This window comes from Mobula birostris, chromosome 2 (genome assembly GCF_030028105.1).
Source record: "Mobula birostris isolate sMobBir1 chromosome 2, sMobBir1.hap1, whole genome shotgun sequence".
Classification (NCBI taxonomy): Eukaryota; Metazoa; Chordata; class Chondrichthyes; order Myliobatiformes; family Myliobatidae; genus Mobula; species Mobula birostris.
Genome location: NC_092371.1, coordinates 74,949,744 through 74,974,045, shown reverse-complemented (window position 1 = coordinate 74,974,045; position 24,302 = coordinate 74,949,744). Strand labels below are relative to the sequence as shown.

At 42.3% G+C, this 24,302-nt stretch overlaps 1 protein-coding gene across 2 annotated transcripts; it reads right to left on the bottom strand.

The window, feature by feature from the left end:
* Nucleotides 1-9,569: 9,569 nt before the first annotated feature.
* tp53rk (TP53 regulating kinase) lies at nucleotides 9,570-23,481 on the bottom strand. 2 transcript variants are annotated; one of them, XM_072243181.1, is made up of 3 exons: nucleotides 23,266-23,481; nucleotides 19,525-19,800; nucleotides 9,570-14,980 (listed from the first exon to the last, which is right to left on the bottom strand). In XM_072243181.1, exons 2-3 carry the CDS (start codon nucleotides 19,775-19,777, stop codon nucleotides 14,502-14,504), a joined length of 732 nt encoding a protein of 243 aa, XP_072099282.1. In that variant the 5' UTR covers nucleotides 19,778-19,800; nucleotides 23,266-23,481; the 3' UTR covers nucleotides 9,570-14,501. The 2 variants fall into 2 exon arrangements, with proteins under 2 accessions (XP_072099282.1, XP_072099290.1); XM_072243189.1 differs by lacking the exon at nucleotides 23,266-23,481 and adding an exon at nucleotides 23,011-23,196.
* Nucleotides 23,482-24,302: the final 821 nt, after the last annotated feature.

The window sequence follows — 24,302 nt, the reverse complement described above, 5'->3', positions numbered from 1 at the left end:
TATCTATCCTTAAATGTGTTTGAGAACATTGATAACACTTTGACTTTAAACTCATCACCTGCAAATTATCACCCTCTGGTGCTCCTCCTTCCTTTTCTTCCATTGTCTACTATATTCAATGATGAGAATCCTCCTGCTTCAGCCTTTTACTTCTTCCACCTATCACCTCCCAGCTTCTTACTTCACCCCTTCCTCACTCACCCACCTACCGTCCTCCTCACTTGGTTTCACCTAATCACCTGCCAACTTCTACTCCTTCAACACTCACAACACGCTGGAGGAACTCTGCAGGTGGGGCAGCATCCGTGGAAACGAACAGTCAACGTTTCGGGTCGGAACCCTGACTTCGTTCTGACGAAGGATTCCAGCCCAAAACGTTGACTGTTCGTTTCCACGGATGCTGCCCAACCTGCTGAGTTCCTCCAGCGTGTTATGAGTGTTGCTTTGACCCCGGCATCTGCAGAGTATTTTGTGCTTACGATTCTACTCCTTCAGATTCCCCACCTTATTCCGGCTTCTGCCCCTTTCCTGTCCATTTCTGATGAAGGGAATCAGCTTAGAATGTCAACTGTTAATCCCCTCCATAGATGCAGCCTGACTTGCTGAGTTCCTCCAGTATTTTGTCTGTTGCTCAAAATTGCCAGCATCTGCAGAACCTCGTATTTATAACTTTAAACATACCTTATTGAGGGCGTTCTTGTCTCTGAATTTGACAGTTGTAGGTTGAAGTTCTAATCTTGACACGACTTCACTGCAGGTGTCTCAATTGTACCTGTAAGATGGACATGATGGACAAGCTAGACTGTGAGGTGAAGAGAAACCAATTTGTTGTGCATTTAATATTTCAGTAATATTTGAGTAATATCGTATATGTATTGCTTGATTAAGCATTCTTTGTTGTTTACATAATTCATTACCAACCAGGGTAGGTCTTACATAGTGAATGGTAGGGCACCGAGGAGTGAGGTAGAACAAAGGGATTTGGTAATACAGGTCCATAATTTGTTGAAAGTGGTGTCACACTTAAGCAAAGTTAGGATAGGTACATGGATGGTAGGGGTATGGAGGGCTATGGTCCCGTTGCAGGTCACTGGGAGTCGGCAATTAAAAAGGCTTTGGCATAGACTGGATGGGCTGAAGGGCCTGTTTCTGTGCTATACTCTTCTATGACTTTATTATGTGTTAGGTGTAGAAGTAAGTGAACAGCGTATGTCATTACGCCATGCCATACATGTGTACTTCACTGTGCTGAGTGCGTTGGGTTTAAAGGCATATAGTTCCTCAGAAGTTTGACTGATCCAACCAGACCAGCCGAAATGAGCTTTGCTGATATCGTGACAGCAATACAGAAACATTTAGAACCAAAACCGTTGTTGATTGCAGAATGTTTTCGGTTTCATAAGTGAAATCGAAAGGAAGGGGAGTCCATTTCAGCAAACGTGGCTGAATTGAAGAGATTGTCTGAGCATTGTCAGTTCAGTGATGGATTTAATGATGCACTGAGAGAACATTTAGTTAATGGCTCTTAACTGAAGCACAACGCATACTTAAAAAAGCAGTTGGATTTCCTGTATCAACAGAAACAACAGCAAGAGATATAATTGAGTTGTGGTCAGGAATGAAAGTGAGCGTGAACAAAATTGCAACGTGTAAACAGAAACCGGCTGGTGGCGCAGTGACATCAGCGCTGGACTCCGGAGCGAAGGTTCCCAAGTTCGAATCCAGTCGGGCCGCTCCTGGGCATGCTTTCCATCCGTGCCAGGTTGAGTGTCGCAGCTTGGCCTCGTAAAAAAAAACTGTGCTGTGAGAAGCGGGCATGGAGCACAGCAGCCGGTCTTCATAGCCTCAGTGCCATGGAGATGACCATCACGGAGAATGAGTGGAATCGCCTCTCATCCTGACCGACACCATGTTTTTTCAGTCAATCTGGGCTGGTGTTTAAATTGAGCAAACAACAGATCAGTGAAAGGCTCCACACCCTGGAGAAGGAGTGAAGATCGCAAAGAGTGAGTGAAATTGGCTCTCGCCTCTGCTCTGGCTGGCATTTAAATTGTCTATCTGGCGAATTGTACCTCGCACCAGGACCCAGGCACCACTGCTGCGAAAGACTCTGGGCCTACACTACACCGCCCAGTGACTTGCTTTTGGCCCAGATTCTGTGCCCAGTCCAAAGCCGCTCTCAAGCTCTTCAGATCAGCCCAGCGCCCAGCACAATCCAAACTTGCACCCAGGCCGGTTGAATGAGCATTGGAACTTCTCTGCCTGGTCCCCGACTTCTACTTTTGGTTCCCAGAGCAATCCAACCTCGCTCCTGGGCCAGCTGTACAGACATTGGAACTCCAACTGCAACGATTCTGCAACACATCATCTTGGCTCATCCCCCAAACTCGCCTCACCACTGCTTGCCCCTTCACTGTTTGCGGCAGTAATTTAACACAATTTACCTCAGAAAAGGTATTTTTAGTGATATCTTTAGTCGGATTTCATATCTTTTTGACTACCAGAAACTTGCACACATTCGGTAGCGCCATCTTAATCGGAAGTACCTATATAGCTTATGCCAGAAACGAAGGGCAAATTGGAATGGAAATTGGACACTGACTCGGCTGTTTCAGTCATTCCACAAAATAAGTTTAAATGGTATTTAAAGGATACTGAAAAATGTAGATATCCAACTAAGAACATACTGGAGAAAAGATACTGTAATTTCTATGGGAATGACATTTGTAACAGTGAAATACAACAACCAACAAGCCACATTGAGCTTGTATGTGGTAAAAGCAGGAGGGCCAACATTGGCTGAGACAACTACAACTTGATTGAAGATCCAACCTCTACTTGCATGCCACATCCCCTGCAGTAAAGTCAACTGAAACCAAATTAAGAAAGGTATTGGATGATGCCACAGTGTTCAAGGATGGCATTGGAAAATAAAAAAAAACACTTCAAGGGTTAATATATTGCTAAATGAAAATGCCACACCCAAGTTTTAAAAGCCCATCTGGTTCCTTTTGGATCGGGACAACAGAGCAGCGTGGGAGCTAAATTCTGAAGGAAGGCAGTTTTTATAGAAAAACTTTGAGTGCAAGAAGGACGAGACTGCGCAGGCGCGTGACGTAACACGATAGCGCGGAGAGTTTAAAAAGGAGACTCCCCTATGCAGCAGGCAGCTGTCGGAGCGGCAGCGGAGTGAGTGGTAGCAGAGTGTAGGGCTTTGGCTTCAACGGGCTTCTGCGGTAACGGGAAGAGGCAAGAGTGAGGCACCAACTCTTTTTCTTTCCCCTTGGCGAATCAGCCCGGACAGACAGGAACAGCAGGACTCACACAGCTAACGGTACGAGCTAACGGTTTAAAAAGTTCATTTGTTTGGCGAGGTAAGTGGGTGAGTAGACTTATTTTTCCTGTTTCATTCCTGTAGAAATAGATAGCATGCCTGCAGGGTTAGTGCTTTGTTCAGGGTGTCAGATGTGGGAACCCTGGGAGACCTCCAGCCTCCCTGATGGCCACATCTGCGCCAGGTGCACCGAGTTGCAGCTCCTCAGAGACCGTGTTAGGGATCTGGAGCTGCAGCTTGATGACCTACTGCTTATCAGGGAAAGAGAAGAGGTGATAGACAGGAGCTACAGGGAGGTAGTCATCCCTAGGCTACAGGGGTCAGAAAACTGGGTGACTGTCAGGAGAGGGAAGGAAAATGCCCGGATAGTGGAGAGCAGACCTGTGGCTGCCCCCCTCAGCAACAAATATCTTGTTCTGGTTGCTGTTGAGGGGGATGACCTGACGGGGGACGCCCATGGTGACCAGGAGGGAAAGAGGGAGAAGAGGAAAGCAGTAGTCATAGGGGATTCCACAGTCGGAGGAACGGACAGGAAATTCTGTGAGCCTGATAGAGATACCCGCATGGTGTGTTGCCTCCCAGGTGCCAGGGTACGGGATGTCTCAGATCGGGTCCAGAATATTCTGAAAGGAGAGGGCGAGCAGCCAGTTGTCTTGGTACGTGTTGGTACCAATCACATAGATAGGAGAAGGGAGGAGGTCCTGAAGAGAGATTTCCAGGAATTAGGAAGGAAGCTGAGAAGCAGGACCTCCAGGGTAGTAATCTCAGGATTGCTACCTGTGCCACGTGCTAGCAAGGGCAAGAATAGTAGGATCAGGCAGATGAATGTGTGGCTGAGAGACTGGTGTAGGGGGCAGGGCTTCAGATTCTTGGATAATTGGGATCTCTTCTGGGGGAAGTATGACCTGTTCAAAATGGACAGGTTACACCTGAACCCGAAGGGGACCAATATCCTGGTGGGAAGGTTTAATAGAGCTGTTAGGGAGGGTTTAAACTAATTTGGCAGGGGGATGGGAACCGGAACGATAGAGCGGAGGAAGGGGAAAACAGAAATAAATCTAAGATAGTGAGCAGTAAAGATGTCTGGAAAGACAGGCAGGTGATGGGGCAAATTTGTAGCCATTGGGATGAGTTGCAGTGCAATAAAGTAGCAGTGAAATCAAAGTGAAAAGTATCAAATACTGGTCTTAAGGTGTTAAAATGCACGCAGCATAATAAGGTAGATGATCTCGTCGTACAGCTACAGATTGGCAGGTATGATATTGTGGCCAACACTGAGAGGTGGCTAAAGGATGCATGTCTCTGGGAGCTGAACGTCCAAGGATACACAGTGTATCAGAAGGATAGGAAGGTAGGCAGGGGAGAGGCGTGGCTTTATTAGTAAGAAATGATATTAAATCATTAGAAAGAGGTGATATAGGATCGGAAGGTGCAGAATCTTTATGGGTTGAGCTGAGAAATCGAAGGGGTAAAAGGACCCTGATGGCAGTTATATACAGGCCTCCAAACAGCTGCAGTGATGTGGACTACAAATTACAACAGGAAATAGAAAAGACTTGTCAGAAGGGCAGTGTTATGATAATTGTGGGGGATTTTAACATGCGAGTGGATTGGGAAAATCAGGTCGGCACTGGATCTCAAGAGAGAGAATTTGTAGAATGTCTGCGAGATGGCTTTTTAGAACAGCTTGTTGTTGAGCCCACTAGGGGATTGGCTGTACTGGATTGGGTATTGTGTAATGAACCAGAGGTGATTAGAGAGATTGAGGTGAAGGAACCCTTAGGAGGCAGTGATCACAACATGATTAAGTTCACTGTGAAATTTATAAAAGAGAAGCCGAAATCTGATGTGTCGGTATTTCAGTGGAGTAAAGGAAATTATAGTGGCATGAGAGAGGAACTGGTCAAAGTTGACTGGAAAGGGACACTGGCGGGAAGGACAGCAGAGCAGCAGTGACTGGAGTTTATGCAAGAAGTGAGGAAGGTGCAAGACAGGTATATTCCAAAAAAGAAGAAATTTTCAAATGGAAAAAGGATGCAACCGTGGCTGACAAGAGAAGTCAAAGCCAAAGCTAAAGCAAAGGAGAGGGCATACAAGGAAGCTAAAATTAGTGGGAAGACAGAGGATTGGGAAGTTTTTAAAAGCTTACAAAAGGAAACTAAGAAGGTCATTAAGAGGGAAAAGGTTAACTATGAAAGGAAGTTAGCAAATAATATCAAAGAGGATACTAAAAGCTTTTTCAAGTATATAAAGAGTAAAAGACAGGTGAGAGTAGATATAGGACCGATAGAAAATGATGCTGGAGAAATTGTAATGGGAGATGAGGAGATGGCGGAGGAGCTGAACGAATATTTTGCATCAGTCTTCACTGAGGAAGACATCAGCAGTATACCGGACACTCAAGGGTGGCAGGGAAGAAAAGTGTGCGCAGTTACAATTACGACAGAGAAAGTACTCAGGAAGCTGAATAGTCTAAAGGTAGATAAATCTCCCAGACCAGATGGAATGCACCCTCGTGTTCTGAAGGAAGTAGCTGTGGAGATTGCGGAGGCATTAGCGATGATCTTTCAAAAGTCGATAGATTCTGGCATGGTTCCGGAGGACTGGAAGATTGCAAATGTCACTCCGCTATTTAAGAAGGGGGCAAGGAAGCAAAAAGGAAATTATAGACCTGTTAGCTTGACATCAGTGGTTCGGAAGCTGTTGGAGTCAATTGTCAAGGATGAGGTTACAGAGTACCTGGAGGCATATGACAAGGTAGGCAGAACTCAGCATGGATTCCTTAAAGGAAAATCCTGCCTGACAAAGCTATTACAATTTTTTGAGGAAATTACAAGTAGGCTAGACAAGGGAGATGCAGTGGAAGTTATATATTTGGATTTTCAGAAGGCCTTTGTCAAGGTGCCATACATGAGGCTAGTTAACAAGATAAGAGCCCATGGAATTACGGGAAAGTTACATACGTGGATAGAGCGTTGGCTGATTGGCAGGAAACAGAGAGTGGGAATAAAGGGATCCTATTCTGGTTGGCTGCCGGTTACCAGTGGTGTTCCACAGGGGTCCGTGTTGGGGCCACTTCTTTTTACATTGTACATCAACGATTTGGATTATGGAATAGATGGCTGAATAGATGGAAGTTTGCTGATGATACAAAGATAGGTGGAGGGGCCGAAGTGCTGAGGAAACGGAGAGTCTGCAGAGAGACTTGGATAGATTGGAAGAATGGGCAAAGAAGTGGCAAATGAAATACAATTTTGGAAAGTGTATGGTTATGTACTTTGGCAGAAGAAATAAACAGGCAGAGTATTATTTAAATGGGGAGAGAACTCAAAGTTCTGAGATGCAACGGGACTTGGGAGTCCTCATACAGGATACCCTCAAGGTTAACCTCCAGGTTGAGTCGGTGGTGAAGAAGGCGAATGCAATGTTGGCATTCATTTCTAGAGAAATAGAGTATAGGAGCGGGGATGTGATGTTGAGGCTCTATAAGGCGCTGGTGAGACCTCACTTGGAGTACTGTGGGCAGTTTTGGGCTCCTTATTTAAGAAAGGATGTGCTGACGTTGAAGAGGGTACAAAGAAGATTCACTAGAATGATTCCGGGAATGAGAGGGTTAACATATGAGGAACGTTTGTCCGCTCTTGGACTGTATTCCTTGGAGTTTAGAAGAATGAGGGGAGATCTCTTAGAAACATTTCGAATGTTGAAAGGCATGGACAGAGTGGATGTGGCAAAGTTGTTTCCCATGATGGGGGAGTCTAGTACGGGAGGGCATGACTTAAGGATTGAAGGGCTCCCATTCAGAACGGAGATGTGAAGAAATTTTTTTAGCCAGAGGGTGGTGAATCTATGGAATTTGTTGCCACAAGCGGCAGTGGAGGCCAAGTCATTGGGTGTACTTAAGGCAGAGATTGATAGGTATCTGAGTAGCCAGGGCATTAAAGGTTATGGTGAGAAAGCGGGGGAGTGGGACTAAATGGGAGAATGGATCAGCTCATGATAAAATGGCAGAGCAGACTCGATGGGCCGAATGGCCGACTTCTGCTCCTTTGTCTTATGGTCTGATACCATTTGTGATAATGTAGTCAGTGAGTAGATTGCATGGAGACTGAGGGAATTCTTTCCAAGGTTGAGTGGAGCCCATGGGCAAGAAGAATGGGTCTGTCAGGATCTCTAGTGACTTTCAGGTCACCATCAACCCAGTACTGAAAGTTGATCAGTGCCCTCTGCCCAGGATAGAGGATATCTTTCCAAACCTTTCTGGAAGAAAACACTTCAGTAAAATGAACTTAGCTGAGGCTGACTGACAGATAGAGATGGAAGAAGAATCCAATGTATAAGCACCATAAGCAGTCTCAAAAAGCTTCATCACTATAATAGGCTTATTTTTGGAGTAGCATCTGTGTTTGCACTCTGACAGAAAGCCATGGACCAGGTGCTGCAAGGCTGCCAGGCACTCAGTGTTACCTGGATCACAGACACTGCAATTTTTTCCCCAATCTTCTTTACAAAACTGCTCAAGCTCTATCAGATGGCATGGGGATCGTGAGTGAACAGCGCTTTTCAAGTCTAGCCACAAATTCTCAATTGGATTCAGGTCTAGACTCTGATTTCACCATACTTTCAGGAAATTAACTTTGTTGTTTTTAAGCCATTCCTATGTAGCTTTGGGTTTATTCTTGGTGTCATTGTCTGACTGGAAAACAAATCTTCTCCCAAGTCACAGTTCTCTGGCAGACTGCATCAGGTTTTCCTCCAGGATTTCTCTGTATTTTGTTGCATTCATTTTACCCTCTACCTTCACAAACCTTCCAGGGCCTGCTGCAGTGAAGCATCCCACAGCATGATGCAGCCACCACCATGCTTCATGGTAGGGATAGTGTGTTTTTGATGTTGTGTGCTGTTTTTCTTACACCAAACAGTGTTTAGTCTGATAGCCAAAATGCTCAATTTTGGTTTCATCAGACCATAGAACCTTCTTCCAGCTGACTTCAGAGTCTCCCATATGCCTTCTGGCAGACTCTAGCTGAAATTTCATGTGAGTTTTTTTCAACAGTGGCTTTTGATGATTGACTTAACTGTTATCCAAGGGATATTCAATGACTTGGATGTTTTCTTGTACCCATCTCCTGACTTGTGCTTTTCAATCACAAACAAGAGAAAATTTGCAGACTCTGGAAATCCAAGCAACACATGCAAAATGCTGGAGGAGCTCAGCAGGCCAGACAGCATCTGTGGAAAAGAGTGCAGTGTTGCATGTGCTTTTCAATAACTTTTTTGTGGAGTTGCTTGGAATGTTCTTCTGTCTTCATGGTGTAGTTTTTGCCAGGATACTGACTCTCCAGCAGTTGGACCTTCCAGAACCAGGTGCATTTTTACTACGATCAATTTAAACACCTTGACTGCACATGGTGATCTCCATTGAACTGATTATGTGACTTCTAAAACCAGTTGGCTGCACCAGTGATGATTTGGTTTGTCATATTAAAGGGGGTAAATACTTATGCAATCAATTATTTTGTGTTTTATATTTGTAAATAATTTAGATCACTTTGCAGAGATCTGTTTTCACTTTGACACAAATCTTTTTCTGTTGATCAGTGTCAAAAAAAAGCCAAATTAAATCCACCATGATTCAATGTCATAAAACAATAAAACATGAAAACTTCCAAGGTGGGGTGAATATTTTTTATAGGCAGTCTGTGTGTGTGTGTGTGTGTATATATATATATAAAATATAAAAATAAAATATAAAACCAGAGAGCAATATGTTACGTATTTGAGTTGAGATGCATTCTATATTGAGTAGGAGTTTACAGCTAAACAGGGAGGCGTGTTGTGTATTTATTATTTCGGTAATATTGTAAATCTATTGTTTGATTAAGCAGCCTTTGTTGCTTACATAATTCATTACGGGATATATGCAAAAGTACATGAATGGCATACATTATTATGCCCCATCATAAATGTAACGTAGACATGTTATCCCTGGGCCAATGCATTTTCTTATGATTAATTTATGTTTTGGAGTTAAAAAAGCATTACACAATGACTTAATTTTGGCATATAGAATTTTTCTCCAGTGTTTTGACCCACCATCCAGGAAGGGCACAGCCATAAATGTGATGATGATCCCGGGCAGCAGAGCACTCAAGTTAAACTCCACTTACCTGGCTGGTGGCGTAGTGGCATCAGTGCCGGACTTTGGGACAAAAGGTCCCGAGTTCGAATCCAGCCAGCTCTCCTGCACGCTTTCCATCCGTGCTGGGTTACGAGCTGGTGATTTCTTTGGAAACTCAGCCGGCAGAAGGCAATGGCAAACCACTGCTGTAACTTGCCTCGTACGCGGTTCCCCACTACGTCAGAGAGGCGTGGAGGGAAATCATCCACTAACCGGAGAAACTCCGGATGCGACGTACCTTTCCTTTCCTATACTTGAGCAACATTGCGCCTTCTGCTTGGATCCACTACTGGTCTGCATAAAAGGTGATGTGGTGTTATTAATTTGGAGAACAAGGATCTTGTAGACTGTTCTTTGTAACATTTTAAATTCTTCAGCAATCCTTTGGATCTGAAGATGATATTCTTCCACTCCAGTTTTGTTGGTTCTGAGACAGTATGATATCGGACCATCTTCAAGAAAGTTGAGAGACACCGTTGTGATCATCAATGTAGTTTCTCTGCCATTAGAACAGTCTTCACAAGAATCCCCACCATTTCCTCACAGTGCCAAATTCAGAAATACAACTGATATTGTCTTCACCACATAATGGTCTAAGAAAAATGTAGCAAAGCTCCAACTACTTTAGATAGACTTTTCACTACCTCACAAAATGCCTTTAACTCTGTTAAAAAAGGACAAGGGAGAATGGCCTTTGAATTTCGTTGTCTTCAAATTTGTTGCCATTCTACATTTGGTATCCAATGATATAATTTGCAAATCTAATAGGCTCAATACCAGCCAGGCCAAACACATTACCTTATGAAGAATGGTGTATTTTCATCGATCCCAAGATTTACCAGTTAGATACAGGAAAGATTTCATTAAGGTGTTTTCTTCAGTTCAGTCCAATGCATCCGATGGCTCCCAACAGAGGCTTCCAAGACAATGGTGGTCAGAAGCTAAATCAGCGCGTTCAGACATGGGTCAGCAGTCACTCTTTACGGAAGGACTGAGTTTGTGCAGCTGCTCCCGTATGCAGATGAAAAGATGTTTCTGATATTTTGAGATTTATGTGATTATCGGACTGTACTTTATATTGGTTTCCTTCACTTTTTCAGTGTTTTCTTTCTTGTGGCCAATTGGCAGGTGGCTGATTCATTAATGTGTTTAAGAATGGGGTTTGGGGTTTTGATGCTGCTGTTGCTGTTCTTTTCTATGAGTGAGGGGGTCAGGGACTGTTATTGTCACTGTTTTTTTCTGCAGGGAGGGGATAGAAGGTTTTGGGATCTGCAAATTTTTGTTTCTTTTCTTTTGTGCCGGGGGGAGGGTATTGATAACTTTTCTTTCATCAACTCCCATTTCCCTTCTGTATTTCGTGGCTATCTGGAGAAGACACATATCAGAGTTGCATTGTACATGTATAATTTGACAATAAAGTGAACCTTCGCATCCAAAACAACCGAGGATTTTCTATTAGGGAACTCCTAAGAGGGATTTTCTCTCCCAGAAATAATGCACTACAAAGAAGTAACCAATAGCTTAAATGTAGAATGTGTATCGGTGCATTTTAAGATGTAATTTTGTAAGTTGGGCAACTGATAAAATGTTTTCTAGATCTTGGAATCTTCATTCAAAATCTGTGTGATCCTATTCCTTCACATAAGTTTCACTATACATACAAAAAGACATTCACTCAGTGGCCACTTGATTAGGTACCCCACCTGTACCTAATAAAGTAGACACTGAGTATGTTCATGCTCTTCTGCTGCTATAGCCCATCTACTTCACGTTTTGACATGTTCTGCATTTAAAGATGCTCCTCGCCACACCACAATTGTGACGCATGGTTATTTGAGTTCTTGTTTTCTTCCTGTCAGCCTGAACCAGTCTGGCTGTTCCCCTCTGCCCTCTCTCATTAACAAGGCATTTTCACCTACACAACTGCCAGTCACTGGATATTTTTTGCTTATCGCACCATTTCTCTGTAAACTCTGGAGACTGCTGTGTGTGAAAATCCCAGATCAGCAGTTTCTGAGATACTTAAACCATCCCATCTAGTATCAACAGTCATTCCACAGTCAAAGTCACTTAGATCACATTTCTTCCCCACTATAATGTTTGGTCTGAACAACTGAACCTCTTGACCATGCTTTTATGCAATGAGTTGCTGCCACATGTTTGGCTGATTTAATATTTGCATTAACGACATGATCAGGTGCACTTAATAAAGTGGCCATTGAATATAGGTAACATAAATGGTTATTTTGTCAGGGCAACTTTGAAAGCATTATTTAAATCATCTAGAAGTAGATATCAGCATACAGTACAAATATCTCTGCAACATTTTGTGGTGAAATGTACAAACTTCTTATGGGTTGTTTAGAACTGGGGTCACTGTCCCAAAATTAAGGGGGTTGGATATTCAGGACTGAGATGAGAATAAACTTCTTCACACAGAGAGCAATGAACTCTTGCAGTTCTCTGCCTAATAAAGCTGTAGAGTTCAGCCACAGAGTGTATTCAAAACAGATCTTTACTTATTCAGATAATGAAGCAACATGTGATTGGGGCAAAAATAAAACATTTTATTTTCCTGTTCTTTAATTTTAAAAATCTGTCAAAATCTTTTATACAATAAATTTACATAAAGATAGTTCTTTTACTGTGTTTAAAATTTATGGTGGAGCAGATACAAGTAGTAAACAGCTTTTATTTCTTATTTTCAACTGCCCTCCAAAATGGCCACTTGGTTCAAGGACAAATTAGGCAATAAACACTAACATAGACAACAAGCTCTGTATCCGTTGTAAGAGTTAAATGTTCTTGCAGATAGTATGGATTTAAACTTGCCATTGCTCGAGTTTAGTTCAGCTTACTCCAGAACTCAGTGAAGGAAATCCAGTTTAATGGATAATTGCTTCCAAATAAAGATTTTCATTGCTACCATCAGGGAGGAGACACAGGAGCCTGAAGATACACACTCAATGATTCAGGAACAGCTTCTTCCCCGCTGCCATTTGATTTCTGAATGGACGTTGAGACCATGCATTAACGACGTGTTCAGGTGTACCTAATAACTCACATTTTTTTATTATTATTTTTGCCCTACTTACTTAACTATTTAATAATATACATATTCTTACTCTAATAGATTTTTTCTGTATTATTATGTATTGCATTGTGTTGCTACCATAAAGACGACAAATTTCATGACATATGACGGTGATATTAAGCCCAATTCTGATTATCATTCATAACATTTCTCCTATTATGATTATCAAGGTAAATGGTAAATACTGTGGATTCAAATTGTGGGTTAGACTGTGAAATTTTCAAGCATTTTTTCCCTCCTGAAAATGAGTACAAAGCATAACTGAATTTACTTGTATGTGCCTATTTTTAAATGATTCTTTTGAATCCTCTTCAATAAAGTAGCAAAGAGGATGCTCCTTGGATCAGAAAGCATGCCTTATGAAGAAAGATTGAATTAAGTGAGCTAGGGCTTTTCCGTTTGGAGAGGATGAGAGGTGGCCTGATAGAGGTGAAGATGATCGAGGACAGCCAGAGACTTTTACTCAGGGCGAATATGACAAGGTGGGAGATAATGAAGGCATTTAGAGGGAAGTACAAGAGGGATGTCAGAGGTAATTAGGCATGTGCGTGAGATAGGCACATGGATGAAAGAAGAACAGAGGGGTACGTGGGAGGGAAGCATTAGATTGATCTTGAGAGTAGGTTAAAGGGTTGGGACATTATGGGCTGAAGGGCCTGTACTGCTGCACTGTTCTCTGTTCTATAATTTGTGGTGAATGGAGTGGAGGGAGAAAAATAAAACAAAACTTAGGTAGCATTAAATCATTTATTAACAATTTTAAACACAGTAAAAGAACTATCTTTATGTAAATTTATTGTATAAAAGATTTTGACAGATTTTTAAAATTAAAGAACAGGAAAATAAAATGTTTCGATTAAACAGGTGCACCACAAGGCTGTGTGCTTAACCCCTGCTCTACCCGCTTTATACTTATAACTGTGAGGCTTAGCACAGCTCCAATGCCATATTTAAGTTTTTAGACGATGCAACCATCGTTAGCTGAATTAAAGGTGGTGGTGAATCAGCTTCTAGGAGGGAAATTGAAAATCTGGCAGAGTGGCACCACACAACAATCTCACTCAATGTCAGCAAGAAAAAGGAGCTGATTATTAACTTCAGGAGGAGGAGACCGGAGGTCCAGGAGCCAGTCCTCATTGGGGGATCAGAGGTAGAGACGGTCCTTGCTGTTATCATTTCAGAGGATCTGTCCTGGGCCTAGCACACAAGTACAATTACGAAGAAAGCACAACAGTGCATCTACTTTCTTAGAAGTTTGCCAAGGTTTGACATGACATCTAAAACCTTGACAAACTTCTATAGATATGTGGTGGAAAGTATACTGACTGGCTGCATCAAGGCCTGGTATGGAAACACCAATGCCCTTGAACAGAAAATCCTACAAATAGCGTGGATATGGTGCAGTCCATCGCATGAAAAGCTCTCTCCACCATTGAGCACATCTAGATGGAGTGTTGTCACAGGAAAGCCGCATCCATCAAGGGTCCCCACCACCCAGGTTATGCTCCCTTCTCTTTGCTGCCATGAGGAAGAAGGTACAGGAACCTCAGGACCCACACCACCAGGTTCAGGAACAGTTATTACCTTTCAACCATCAGGCTCTTGAACTAGAAGGGATAACCTCACTTGCCCCATTACTGAACTCTTCCCACAGTCTACAGACTCACTTTGAAGGACTCTTCATTTCGTGTTCTCGTTTTTTTATTGCTTTTATTTTTTTTCTTTTGTATTGTGCACAGTTTGTTGTCTGTTGTACACTGGTTGTTGTCCGTTCTTTTGAGTGCTGTCTTTCATTGATTCTATTGTGTTTCTTGGATTTACTGTGTATACCCGCAAGAAAATGTATATGGTGATGCATATGTACGCTGATAATAAATTTGCTCTGATTTTCATTATCCAACCATTGACCTCTTCCTTCCTCTCTGTCTAACTTCATCAAGCTTTTTTATGACAGGAGCCGATTTTCTCGATGTGTTTGTGTAGCTCTTCAGGAAGACTTTGAAAACACTTTCTGTGTTGGGATGGCTGCTCAGAAAAGCTTTCTCCAGGACATAAAGGTCGACACCTTTATCCTCAGGCAGAGCAGAGATAAAACTCAAGCCAAAATCGATTAGTACCAATTTCAACTCTTCCTCAGGCTGGCGTATCATCATGTTTGAGGTAGTGAGGTCCCCGTGAATGACATCTTCATCATGCATTTTTGCGAGGATATGCCCAATTCTTTCAGCCAAGGGAAACAGCTTTTCTGTATCCTGCTGAGACTTCTGAACCGAAGTGATATAGTCACGGACAGTAAAAGCTCCCACTAAATCTTCGAGGTAGATGCAACTTGAATTGTAGTCCACAAAATATACCACAGGGGTTGCAATACCTACAAAATAAAAAGATAATTGACTTTCTACATAGTTTTACTGATTTCAGTCTATCACCTTTTGAAAAACTTGACTCATGATGAAAGATGGTTTGAGAGCTTATTGCTTAAAGCTGTACTATAGTGCCTAATGTCATTACTCTAGTTTTTAATGCAAAAACTATAGGAGTCCAAGGGTGGGAGAAGACATTTGTTTTTGTCAAAATAAACAGTAATTTAGTGGTTAGCACAACATTAATTCCCGCCATTGCCTGTAAGGAGTTTGTATATTCTCCATGTAACCATGTGGGTTTCCCACTACAGTTCAAATACGTACCAGACGATAGGTTAATTGGTCATTATAAATTGTCCTGTGATTAGGCTAGGATTTAATCGGGGGATTGCTGGGCGGCACGGCTTGATGGGCCAGAAAGGCCTATTCTGTGTGGTATTTCAATAAATAAATAAATAAGTTGAATATTTACAAGAATAAACCATTCACTGCCTTTTTACTCTTTACATTTATAGTCAATCCTATCCGTACTGTTCTATTACGTGCACGTGCCCCTAGGGTGGTACAGCACTACAACGGGTGCCAGGGTAGTGCAGCGTTACACTATTACAGCTTGGAGTGTTTCGGAGTTTGGAGTTCAATTCCAGCGCTGCCTGTAAGGAGTTTATATGTTTTCTCAGTGAACTGTGTGGGTTTCCTCCCACAGTCCAAAGCTGCATCGGTTGATAGGTTAATTAGTCATTGTAAATTGTCCTGTGATTAAGCTAGTGGTAACTTGATGGGTTGCCAGGCAGTGTGGCTTGTTGAGTTAGAAGGGCCTGTTCTGTGCTGGATCTTGAAATAAATAAATAAATAGTTCTGGAGCTTCCTCACCCAACCTTGCCCCTCCTTCTCCAGTAGCAGAACCCTACACTGCGGTCTTTCCCCACCAAGCCCCCTGCAGTGGGGCACCAAGCTTCAGTGCATTCCTCAGCATGTACTCCTGCAGCCTGGAACATGCCAGTCGGCAGCGTTCCTCCACAGATATCTCTATGTGCTGGTAGACCAACAACTTATAGTAGACAGTTGTTTTTCATATTGGAGACTTGTAACCAGTGAAATGCCACATGTTTCAGTGCCAGGTCTGCTTCTGTTTGTCACATAGGGTGGCATGGTATCATAGTATTCAGCACAAAGTTTTACAGTACTGGCAACCTGGGTTCAATTCCCACTACTGCCTGTAAAACCATTCTCCCTGTGACCGCATGCTTTTTCTCCAGGCTGTGGTTTCCTCCTACAGTCCAAAATATGTACCGGGCGGTAGGTTAATTTGTCTTTGTAAATTGTCCTGGCATTAGGTTAGGAGTAAATTGGTGGGTTGCTGGGCAGTACGGCTCAAAGGGCCCATTCTGTGCTATATCTCAATCAAACAATCAATAAGTAAATAAATTACATATATTAATGTAGGTAGTAATGATTAGTGGGTTTGTGCAATTCACCACAACGGGTGGTATGGTGGACAGTGAAGAAGGATGTCCAATGTTAAAATGTGCTCTAGCTCACCTGGGAAAGTTGGCAAAGGAACGGTAGATGGAAATTTAACTCATACAAGTGCAAAGTGATGCATTTTGGGTACTAAGACCCACAGTGAAGGAGAAAGCTGATGGAAGTGTTGTAAAACAGACAGGCCCTAGGGTAGGCACGGTGGTGAAGCTGGCATAATGATGATATGCTTGTCTTCATCAGATGAAGCACTGAGTACAAGAGCTGGGATGTCATGTTATTGCTATAGAAGATACTAATCAGTCTGAAGCTGGAATATTGTGCACATTTCTGGTTGCCATACTACATGGAAGGAAGTGATTAAGCGAAGAGAGTGCAGAAAAGATTCCCAAGGATACTAAGGATATTGGACAGCTTGGGTTATACGGAGGGACTGGATAGGCTGGGACTATTTTCCCTGGAAGGGAGGGGGCTGACATGTGATCTTACAAAGGTTTATAAAATCATGAGAGGCATAGGTAAGGTGGCTGGTCACAGTCCTGAAGCATGTACCACCAGACTCAAGGACAGCTCCTATACCACTGTTACAAGACTATTGAATGGTTCTCTAGTACGACAAGATGGAGACTTAACCAGATATGAACTCGGGACCATTCACCTCCAAGTCCAGTGCTGGTGCCACTACACCTCTGCCAATCTATGTTATTTATTCAGTTAGTTGTTTTACCTTGTACTACTTCAGTGCATTGTGCAATGATCTGATGTGCATGAACAGTACGCAAGACAGTCTTTTCACAGTATCTTGATACGTGACAATAATAAACCAATTCCAATTCATACAGAGAGAAAAATAAGAAAGATTAACTTTATTTGTCGAACGTTTATCATGACATTGAAACATACAGTGAAATGCATTATTTTGTGTCAAATCAAATCAGTGAGGATTATGCTGGGGGCAGCCCACAAGAGTTGCCATGCTTCCGGTGCCAACATAGCTCTGGAGAGCTGACACAGGCCAGTTCCTAAACCCTAGAGCTGAGCTTCCCAATCTTTTCTATGCCATGGACCCTTACCAGTCCGTGGACTCCAGGTTGAGAATCCCTGCCTGAGAGGCAGAGGTAGAGATTTTGGAGACAAGAGACTGCGATTGCTATATTCTGAAACAAAAAACAATCTGCTGGAGCGACTCGGTGGGTTGAGCAGCATCGGTGGTGGTGAGGCACTGAGATACAGTGGGGGGAGGTGAAGAAAGGAGGTGTCAATGTTTTGAAGTGCTCTAATGCAGGGTTTCGAACTGAAAAATGGAACATTTTTCTTCCCCCCCAACAGATGTTGCTTGACCCCCCCCCCAGCAAATTGCTGCCAGAGATTCTGGTGATGGCCAATTAAAGGGAACATTGGAAAACCACTGAAACAGCAGAACCAGAATTAAGTTTATCATCACTGATATCCGTCGTGAATTTCATTTTGTGACACCAGTACAATGCAAAACATAAAAATATACTATAAATTATAACAAGAAATGTATATAAAAATTTTGGGAACCGGGAGGAGTTGCATCTCTACCAAAGGAGGGGTAAGGTGCTCCCTCTCTCTGCTAGCCTGCAGGTCACCCTTGGGCAAGGTGTAGCACCTGCTTAGCCCCTGAATCAGAGTCATTTGAAGCCACAGGAATAGACGGTGGATGGTCATGTGAGCAACTGGTGCACATCTCAAGTCCTGGTTATGTGATCACTGACACCAGGCAAACAATCTCTGAAGAGTACTGGTAATGACTGGGGTCATCTGTCTTGTAAAGACACTGCCCAGAAGAGGGCAGTGGCAAACCACTTCTGTAGGAAAAAATTGCCAAGAGCAATCATGGTCATGGACAGACCATGATAGTCCACGTCATTCAATGTGGCACATAACAAATAAACAATATAAAATATTAAATAAGTCCTGTGAAAATAGAGCAAAAATAGTGAGGGGATGGACTCAAAATGATGTCAGAAAGTGGCAACATTTTGCATGCAGCTCCCAAGGGAATCAAATATTTCCGCCTAGGACTACTACCACTGAAATCCACACCATGAGCTCATCCAATCAATTAATCTGCTAAAAGTAAAAACCTGATATGAAATTTTGGAACATTCACTTGGAAGAAATGTATTAATCCTGAAGCAAAGAAATAGAAAGTGTAAATGCAATGCAGAGAGTTGTAAATTTAGTCAGCTCCATCATGGGTACCAGCCTCTATATAAATTAGTTAAATATATAGTTTAAATAATTAATGAAAAAATATATACACACATACATATGCATACACACACACTGTAATTCAGTTTTTTTTCTATATTGGTATGTATTGCATTGTACTGTTGCCACAAAGTTAAAAAATTTCACGACATATGCCGGTGATATTAGATCTGATTCGGAAACTTGTGTTTATATGATCAAAAGAATAACTAGAACATAGAGCAATACAGCAAAGGAACAAGCCCTTTGTGCTGGACTAACTCAATTAGTACCCAAATGGCTAACTAATCTCATCCTCCTTCTTCCATTTTCTCACATTCATGTGTCAATGTAAACATCTCTTAAGTCTCAATTTGCCTCTACCACCATACCAGGCCGTGCACTCCACGCACCCACCACTTTTTGTGTAAAAAAAACATGCCCCTCACACCTCCTTTGAAATTACCCCCTCCCCTTAAATGCATGCCCTCTGATATTAGACATTTCAACCCTAGAAAAAATATATTATCCGTCTACCCTATCTATGCCTCTCAATCTTATAAACCTCTATCAGATCTCCCCTCAGTCTCTGCCGCTCCACAGAAAATATTCCAAGTTTGTCCAACTTCTCGTTATAGCACATACTCTCTAATCCAGCAGCATCCTGGTAAACCTCTTTTACATCCTCTCTAAAGCCTCAGCAGACTTCCTATAATGAGGCAACCAGAACTGTATACAACAGAAAACTTCTTTCAGAGTTTTCACCTAAAATATTAACTATTTGTTTTCAAGATGTTGTTGAGGTTCCTATATCATATTTGAGCAAACAAAAGGCATTACAATGGACACTGACCAGCTTTCCGGCACCTGAGGATAGATCGTACTTCTTGAGCAGTCCTGCGATGTGTGAGTTTCTTGTCCAGAGCAGAGTGACGGTAAGATTTGGGGAACCGTTCCTTCACAACAGTTGGCTTTCCAAGGAAACTTCCCTTGTAGATTTTGGATTCAGCACCTTGCTTGATCATCTGGAAATGCTGAAGAAAATTTTTGACACGGAGCTTTGCGATTGCCCCCAGGTCATCCTGCTGCAGAGTTTCTGTCGTCATAGTGTAGGATGTTCAAGAAAAACCTGCAGTAACAATCAGAGCAGATGAAAACAGTGAATCGAAAATAAAACACAATGCCCAAAACTCAAATACTGCAGACTACGGAATAAAATGTAAAAGGTTGGAAATTCTCTGTGGTTCGGAGTAACAGAGCTTAAATTCCAAGGAATTACCTTTCATTAAAACTCTCTTTTCATGCTATATAAAATGCCAAAAGTTTTCATCTATAATTATAGCATGTCCGCTAAATTTGCATTTTATGTGTATACTTATGAGTAGAGTGAAAATGAGGGCTTTTTAAAAATTATTCTGCAGGTTGATGGGACTAGGCAGAATAATAGTGTAGCGTGAAGTTTCTGTGCTGTAGAGCTCTGTAACTCTGTAAACATTGCAAGCATTAAACTACAAATGAAATAGCTTATGCTAAAGGGAGAACAAATGCTACTGACGAAAAATCTAGGTCCAAGAAGTCGACTGTTCATTTCCATCCATAGATGTTGCCTGACTTGCTGAGTTCCTCTAGCATTTTGTGTGTGTTGCCCTGGATTTTCAGCATCTGCAAAACCTCGTGTTTAACAAGGGCTACTCCTTCTATTTCGATGGCGTGATGTCTGTTGAGGCAATCAATGTAATTTTTTGTTGTCTATTTCCAGATCTGAAAATTCAGTGAGAAAATTCTGTCTAAGCCATCGCTCTGCAGCTGACATCCATCTGCACTGCCTCATTGGAAAACCAAACTCTGCTTTCTTGCACATGTCCTTCGCTCCTAAAATAAACCATATTTGCAAAAAGACAAAGTACACGTAGGAGATAACCCATTCATCTTATAAACCAAGATGGTGGGAAAAAGCAGGAGACAGTGTAAGTTTGTTTTCCCAGAATAGAGGCCAATGACCAGTGGAGGTCCCCATGGCTTGGCATTAGGCCCAGTGTTATCCATCATCTACAACACTGTGCAAAAGTCTTATGCACATATATATAGCTAGGGTGCCTAAGACTTTTGCACAGTTCTGTAGATGAGGGTAGAACTTCACAGTGAACAGTAGGGCGCTGGAAGTGATGTAGAACAGAGAGACCAAGGAGTACAAGTACATGACATCGCAGGTAGACGGTGATGAAGAAGCCTTCATCAGTCAGGGCATTGAGTACAGAAGTTAGGATCTTTTGTTGCATTGAGGCTGCATTTGGAATATTGTTTTCATTTTTGGTCATGCTATTAGAAAGATAGTATTAAGTCAGAAAGACTGGAGAGGGGATTTATGAGGGTGCTGCCAGTACTCAAGGGACTGAATTATAGAGCAAGGTTAAGCAGGGTGAGACTTTTATTTTCACTGGAGAAAGTGGTTGAGGGAAGCACATTAACAACACTTAAAAGGTTCTTGGACAGGTACATTTTTAGGAAAGGTTGAGGGATATGGGCAGAACACGGGCAAATGGGACTAGCTTAGATGGGAATTTTGTTTGGCATGGACCAGTTGCACCAAGGGCCTGTTTCCATGATGTATGACCACCCCGGAGATCAGAATATCACTTCTTAATCATTCCTCATGATCAAATCTAAAACATGTTGCTCCCATATGTTCCATGACATACTGCTCATAACATGTGGGGCAATCCCTGACACACTCCAAAATAGCTCTCCTATGATACCCTTGCCAGTTTGATCTGTCCAATTAATACATATATTAAAATCTCCCAAGGCAATTGCAGTTCCCTTCAAATATGTTCTAGTTATTACATAATTTATGCTCAGCACTATGAATAGGTCACAATTTGGGGCTTATAAACACAGAAGATTCTACAGCTGCTGATACTCTTGTGCAACAATGCTGGAGGAACTCAGCAAGTCGGGCGGTACCTACGGAAGGGAATAAAGAGTTGACATTTTGGGCTGAGACCCTTCATCAGGGATGGAAATGAAGGGGGCAAAAACCAGAATAAGGTGGATGAGGGGTGAGGAGTTAAAGCTGGTGGGTGATCGTTTAAACTACCGTAAGTGAGTGGGTGGGGAAGGTGAGAGAACTAAGAAGCTGGGAGGTGATGGGTAGAGGAAGAACAGGACTGAAGAAGGGATCATAGGAGAGAGGGGAACCTGCAGGTTGTGTGCGTTCTGGTAAATCTCCTGCTTCTTGGTGGGTGATCCTGCTTCCTTGGATCATGTGGTGCTGGGGACCAAGGCATACCCCCATGGATCTGGATAAGGAGTAATTTATTCTTTCTAATAATTGTGAATCTTTAAAAGTTTCCAACATGCAGCTCTGAAGAGATGGATAGATTTTTGCACTCCAGGAGTTGAGGCCAAAATTAGATATTTATTAATTTTAACGACACAACCCTTCCAGGTCCTTTGAGCCATGCCACCCCAGCAACCCGTGACAAACATGATTAACCATAATCGAAACACAGGGCAATTTACCAGGGACATCTTTCAACTGTGACAACGCAGGAAAAAAAACACATTCCATGGGGAGGATGTACAGAGACTCCTTACAGAACAGCACTGGAACTGAACTCTGAACTAATACAATCTTGCTGTTGCAAAGGGGATAACTACACTCACCCCAACAATGAACTGACTTCAGAACCTATAGACTCACTTTCACAGGCTCTACAACCCATGTTCTTGATATTTATTACTTATATATTTATTACTATTCTTATTTTTTGTATTAACACAGTTTGTTGTCTTTTGTACATTGGTTGTTTGTCCATCTTTGTTGTGTATGTTTTCATTGATTCAATTGTGTTTCTTTGTGTTTACTGTGAATGCCCGAAAAAATGAATCTCAGGGTGGTAAGGTTTCTCTTATGCTTACAAAGGTCTTTTAATTACATCAGGATACGTACTGGCTGAACCCATTCCACACCAGAGCAAGCTCCACAACCCACTGCTCTGTATGAAGAAAATCTTTTGATTAAGGAACATTGAAAAAAATGCTAACGCTATAAATTTGAAATAAGAACAGAAAATGCTGTAAAAGCACCAGGTGGGCGGGCAATAATCTTGGAAAGCTCTTGAACCCAAAAAGTTAATTCACTGTCTCCAAAGATGCTGCCTGACTTGCAGAGTGTTTGTGTTGTTTTTTTAAAATATTTCTTTTAACATTCGTTCTCTTATTGATTGTGGATTTTCCAATATCTCCGCTCCCCATCTCTTCTTCACCACCTCGACATTCGCTTTCTCCTCTCCATCACATCGCCCCCCTCTCTCTCCCCTTCCCGTCCTCTACTCACGCTCATGTTCAACGCGAATCCCAGGTTGGGGCCTATTCCCTCTCCAAATACAGCACTCACACAAAAAATGCTGGAGGAACTCAGCAGGCCAGACAGCATCCAAGGAAAAGACGTCAACATTTCAAGTCGAGATCCTTCATCTGAGTTTCCCCAGCATTTTCTGTATGTTGCTTTGGATTTTCAACATCTGCAGATTTGTGGCCCTCTCCAAATGTCTGTTTCCCTTCTCTCATTCGAACGCCAATTTTCTCTCACCTTTTTTTTCCGGGGTTCCTAACTCTGCGTCAGTTTCCCCCAGAGGAAAAGTTTCCAAAACATCAGAAGATTAAAATTTTAAGATCAGCCACCTATTCCGCGCATGTATAACGAGGACGCGCTCTCGGACCGGTTCTCCAATATTCCGGCATTGATTACTCGGCGGAGGACCGATCGTTCAGGTCTTCCATGATCCCGACAGCGATTGCGTCACAGCGAGTCTGATGGTGTATCGCCATTTTTAATCCTGGCATTTGCCTGTTAGCATTTGAAAAGTTTTATTAAGTCCGAACTAACAACATAAATGAAGGCTTCAGTTAATTCTGCAAGTTTACTTCATTTGTTTAATTATTGATTTTATGCAAATACACAGTTATTTGAGGCATAAGATACTCTTCATATCAGAGTACATACATGTCACCTCTGAGATTCTTTTTACTGCGGGCATACTCATAGAATTGTAACTGTAAACAGGATCAACGAAAGAGCAAGAGCATAGAAGACATCAAACTGTGCAAATGTAAACATAAATAAATAGCAATAAATAACAAGAGCATGAAATAACAAGATAGAGAGTCCTTAAGGTGAGATCATTGGTTGCAGGAGCATCTCAATAGGTGAGTGTAGTTATCCTCTTCTGTTCAAAAGCTTGATGGTTGAGGGGAAGTAACGGTTCTTGAACCTGGTGGTTCAAGTGTTGGAACCTGGAGTAACACACACAAAATGCTGGAGAAATTCAACCACTCAGACAGCATCAATGGAGAGGAATAAACAGTCGACATTTCGGGCTGAGACTCTTCATCAGCACTGGAAAGGAAGGGGGAAGAAACCAGAATAAAAAGTGTGGGGGGAGTGGGAGGAGTACAAGCGGGCAGTTGATAGGTGAAACCAGGTGAGAGGGGAGGTAGGTGGATGGGTTCGTAGGTTCACTTAATATCAGAGAATGTATACAGTATATAACCTGAAATTCGTACTCTTCACAGGGGAAGGGGGAATGAAATGAGAAGCTGAGAGGTGATAGGTGGAATAGTAAAGAG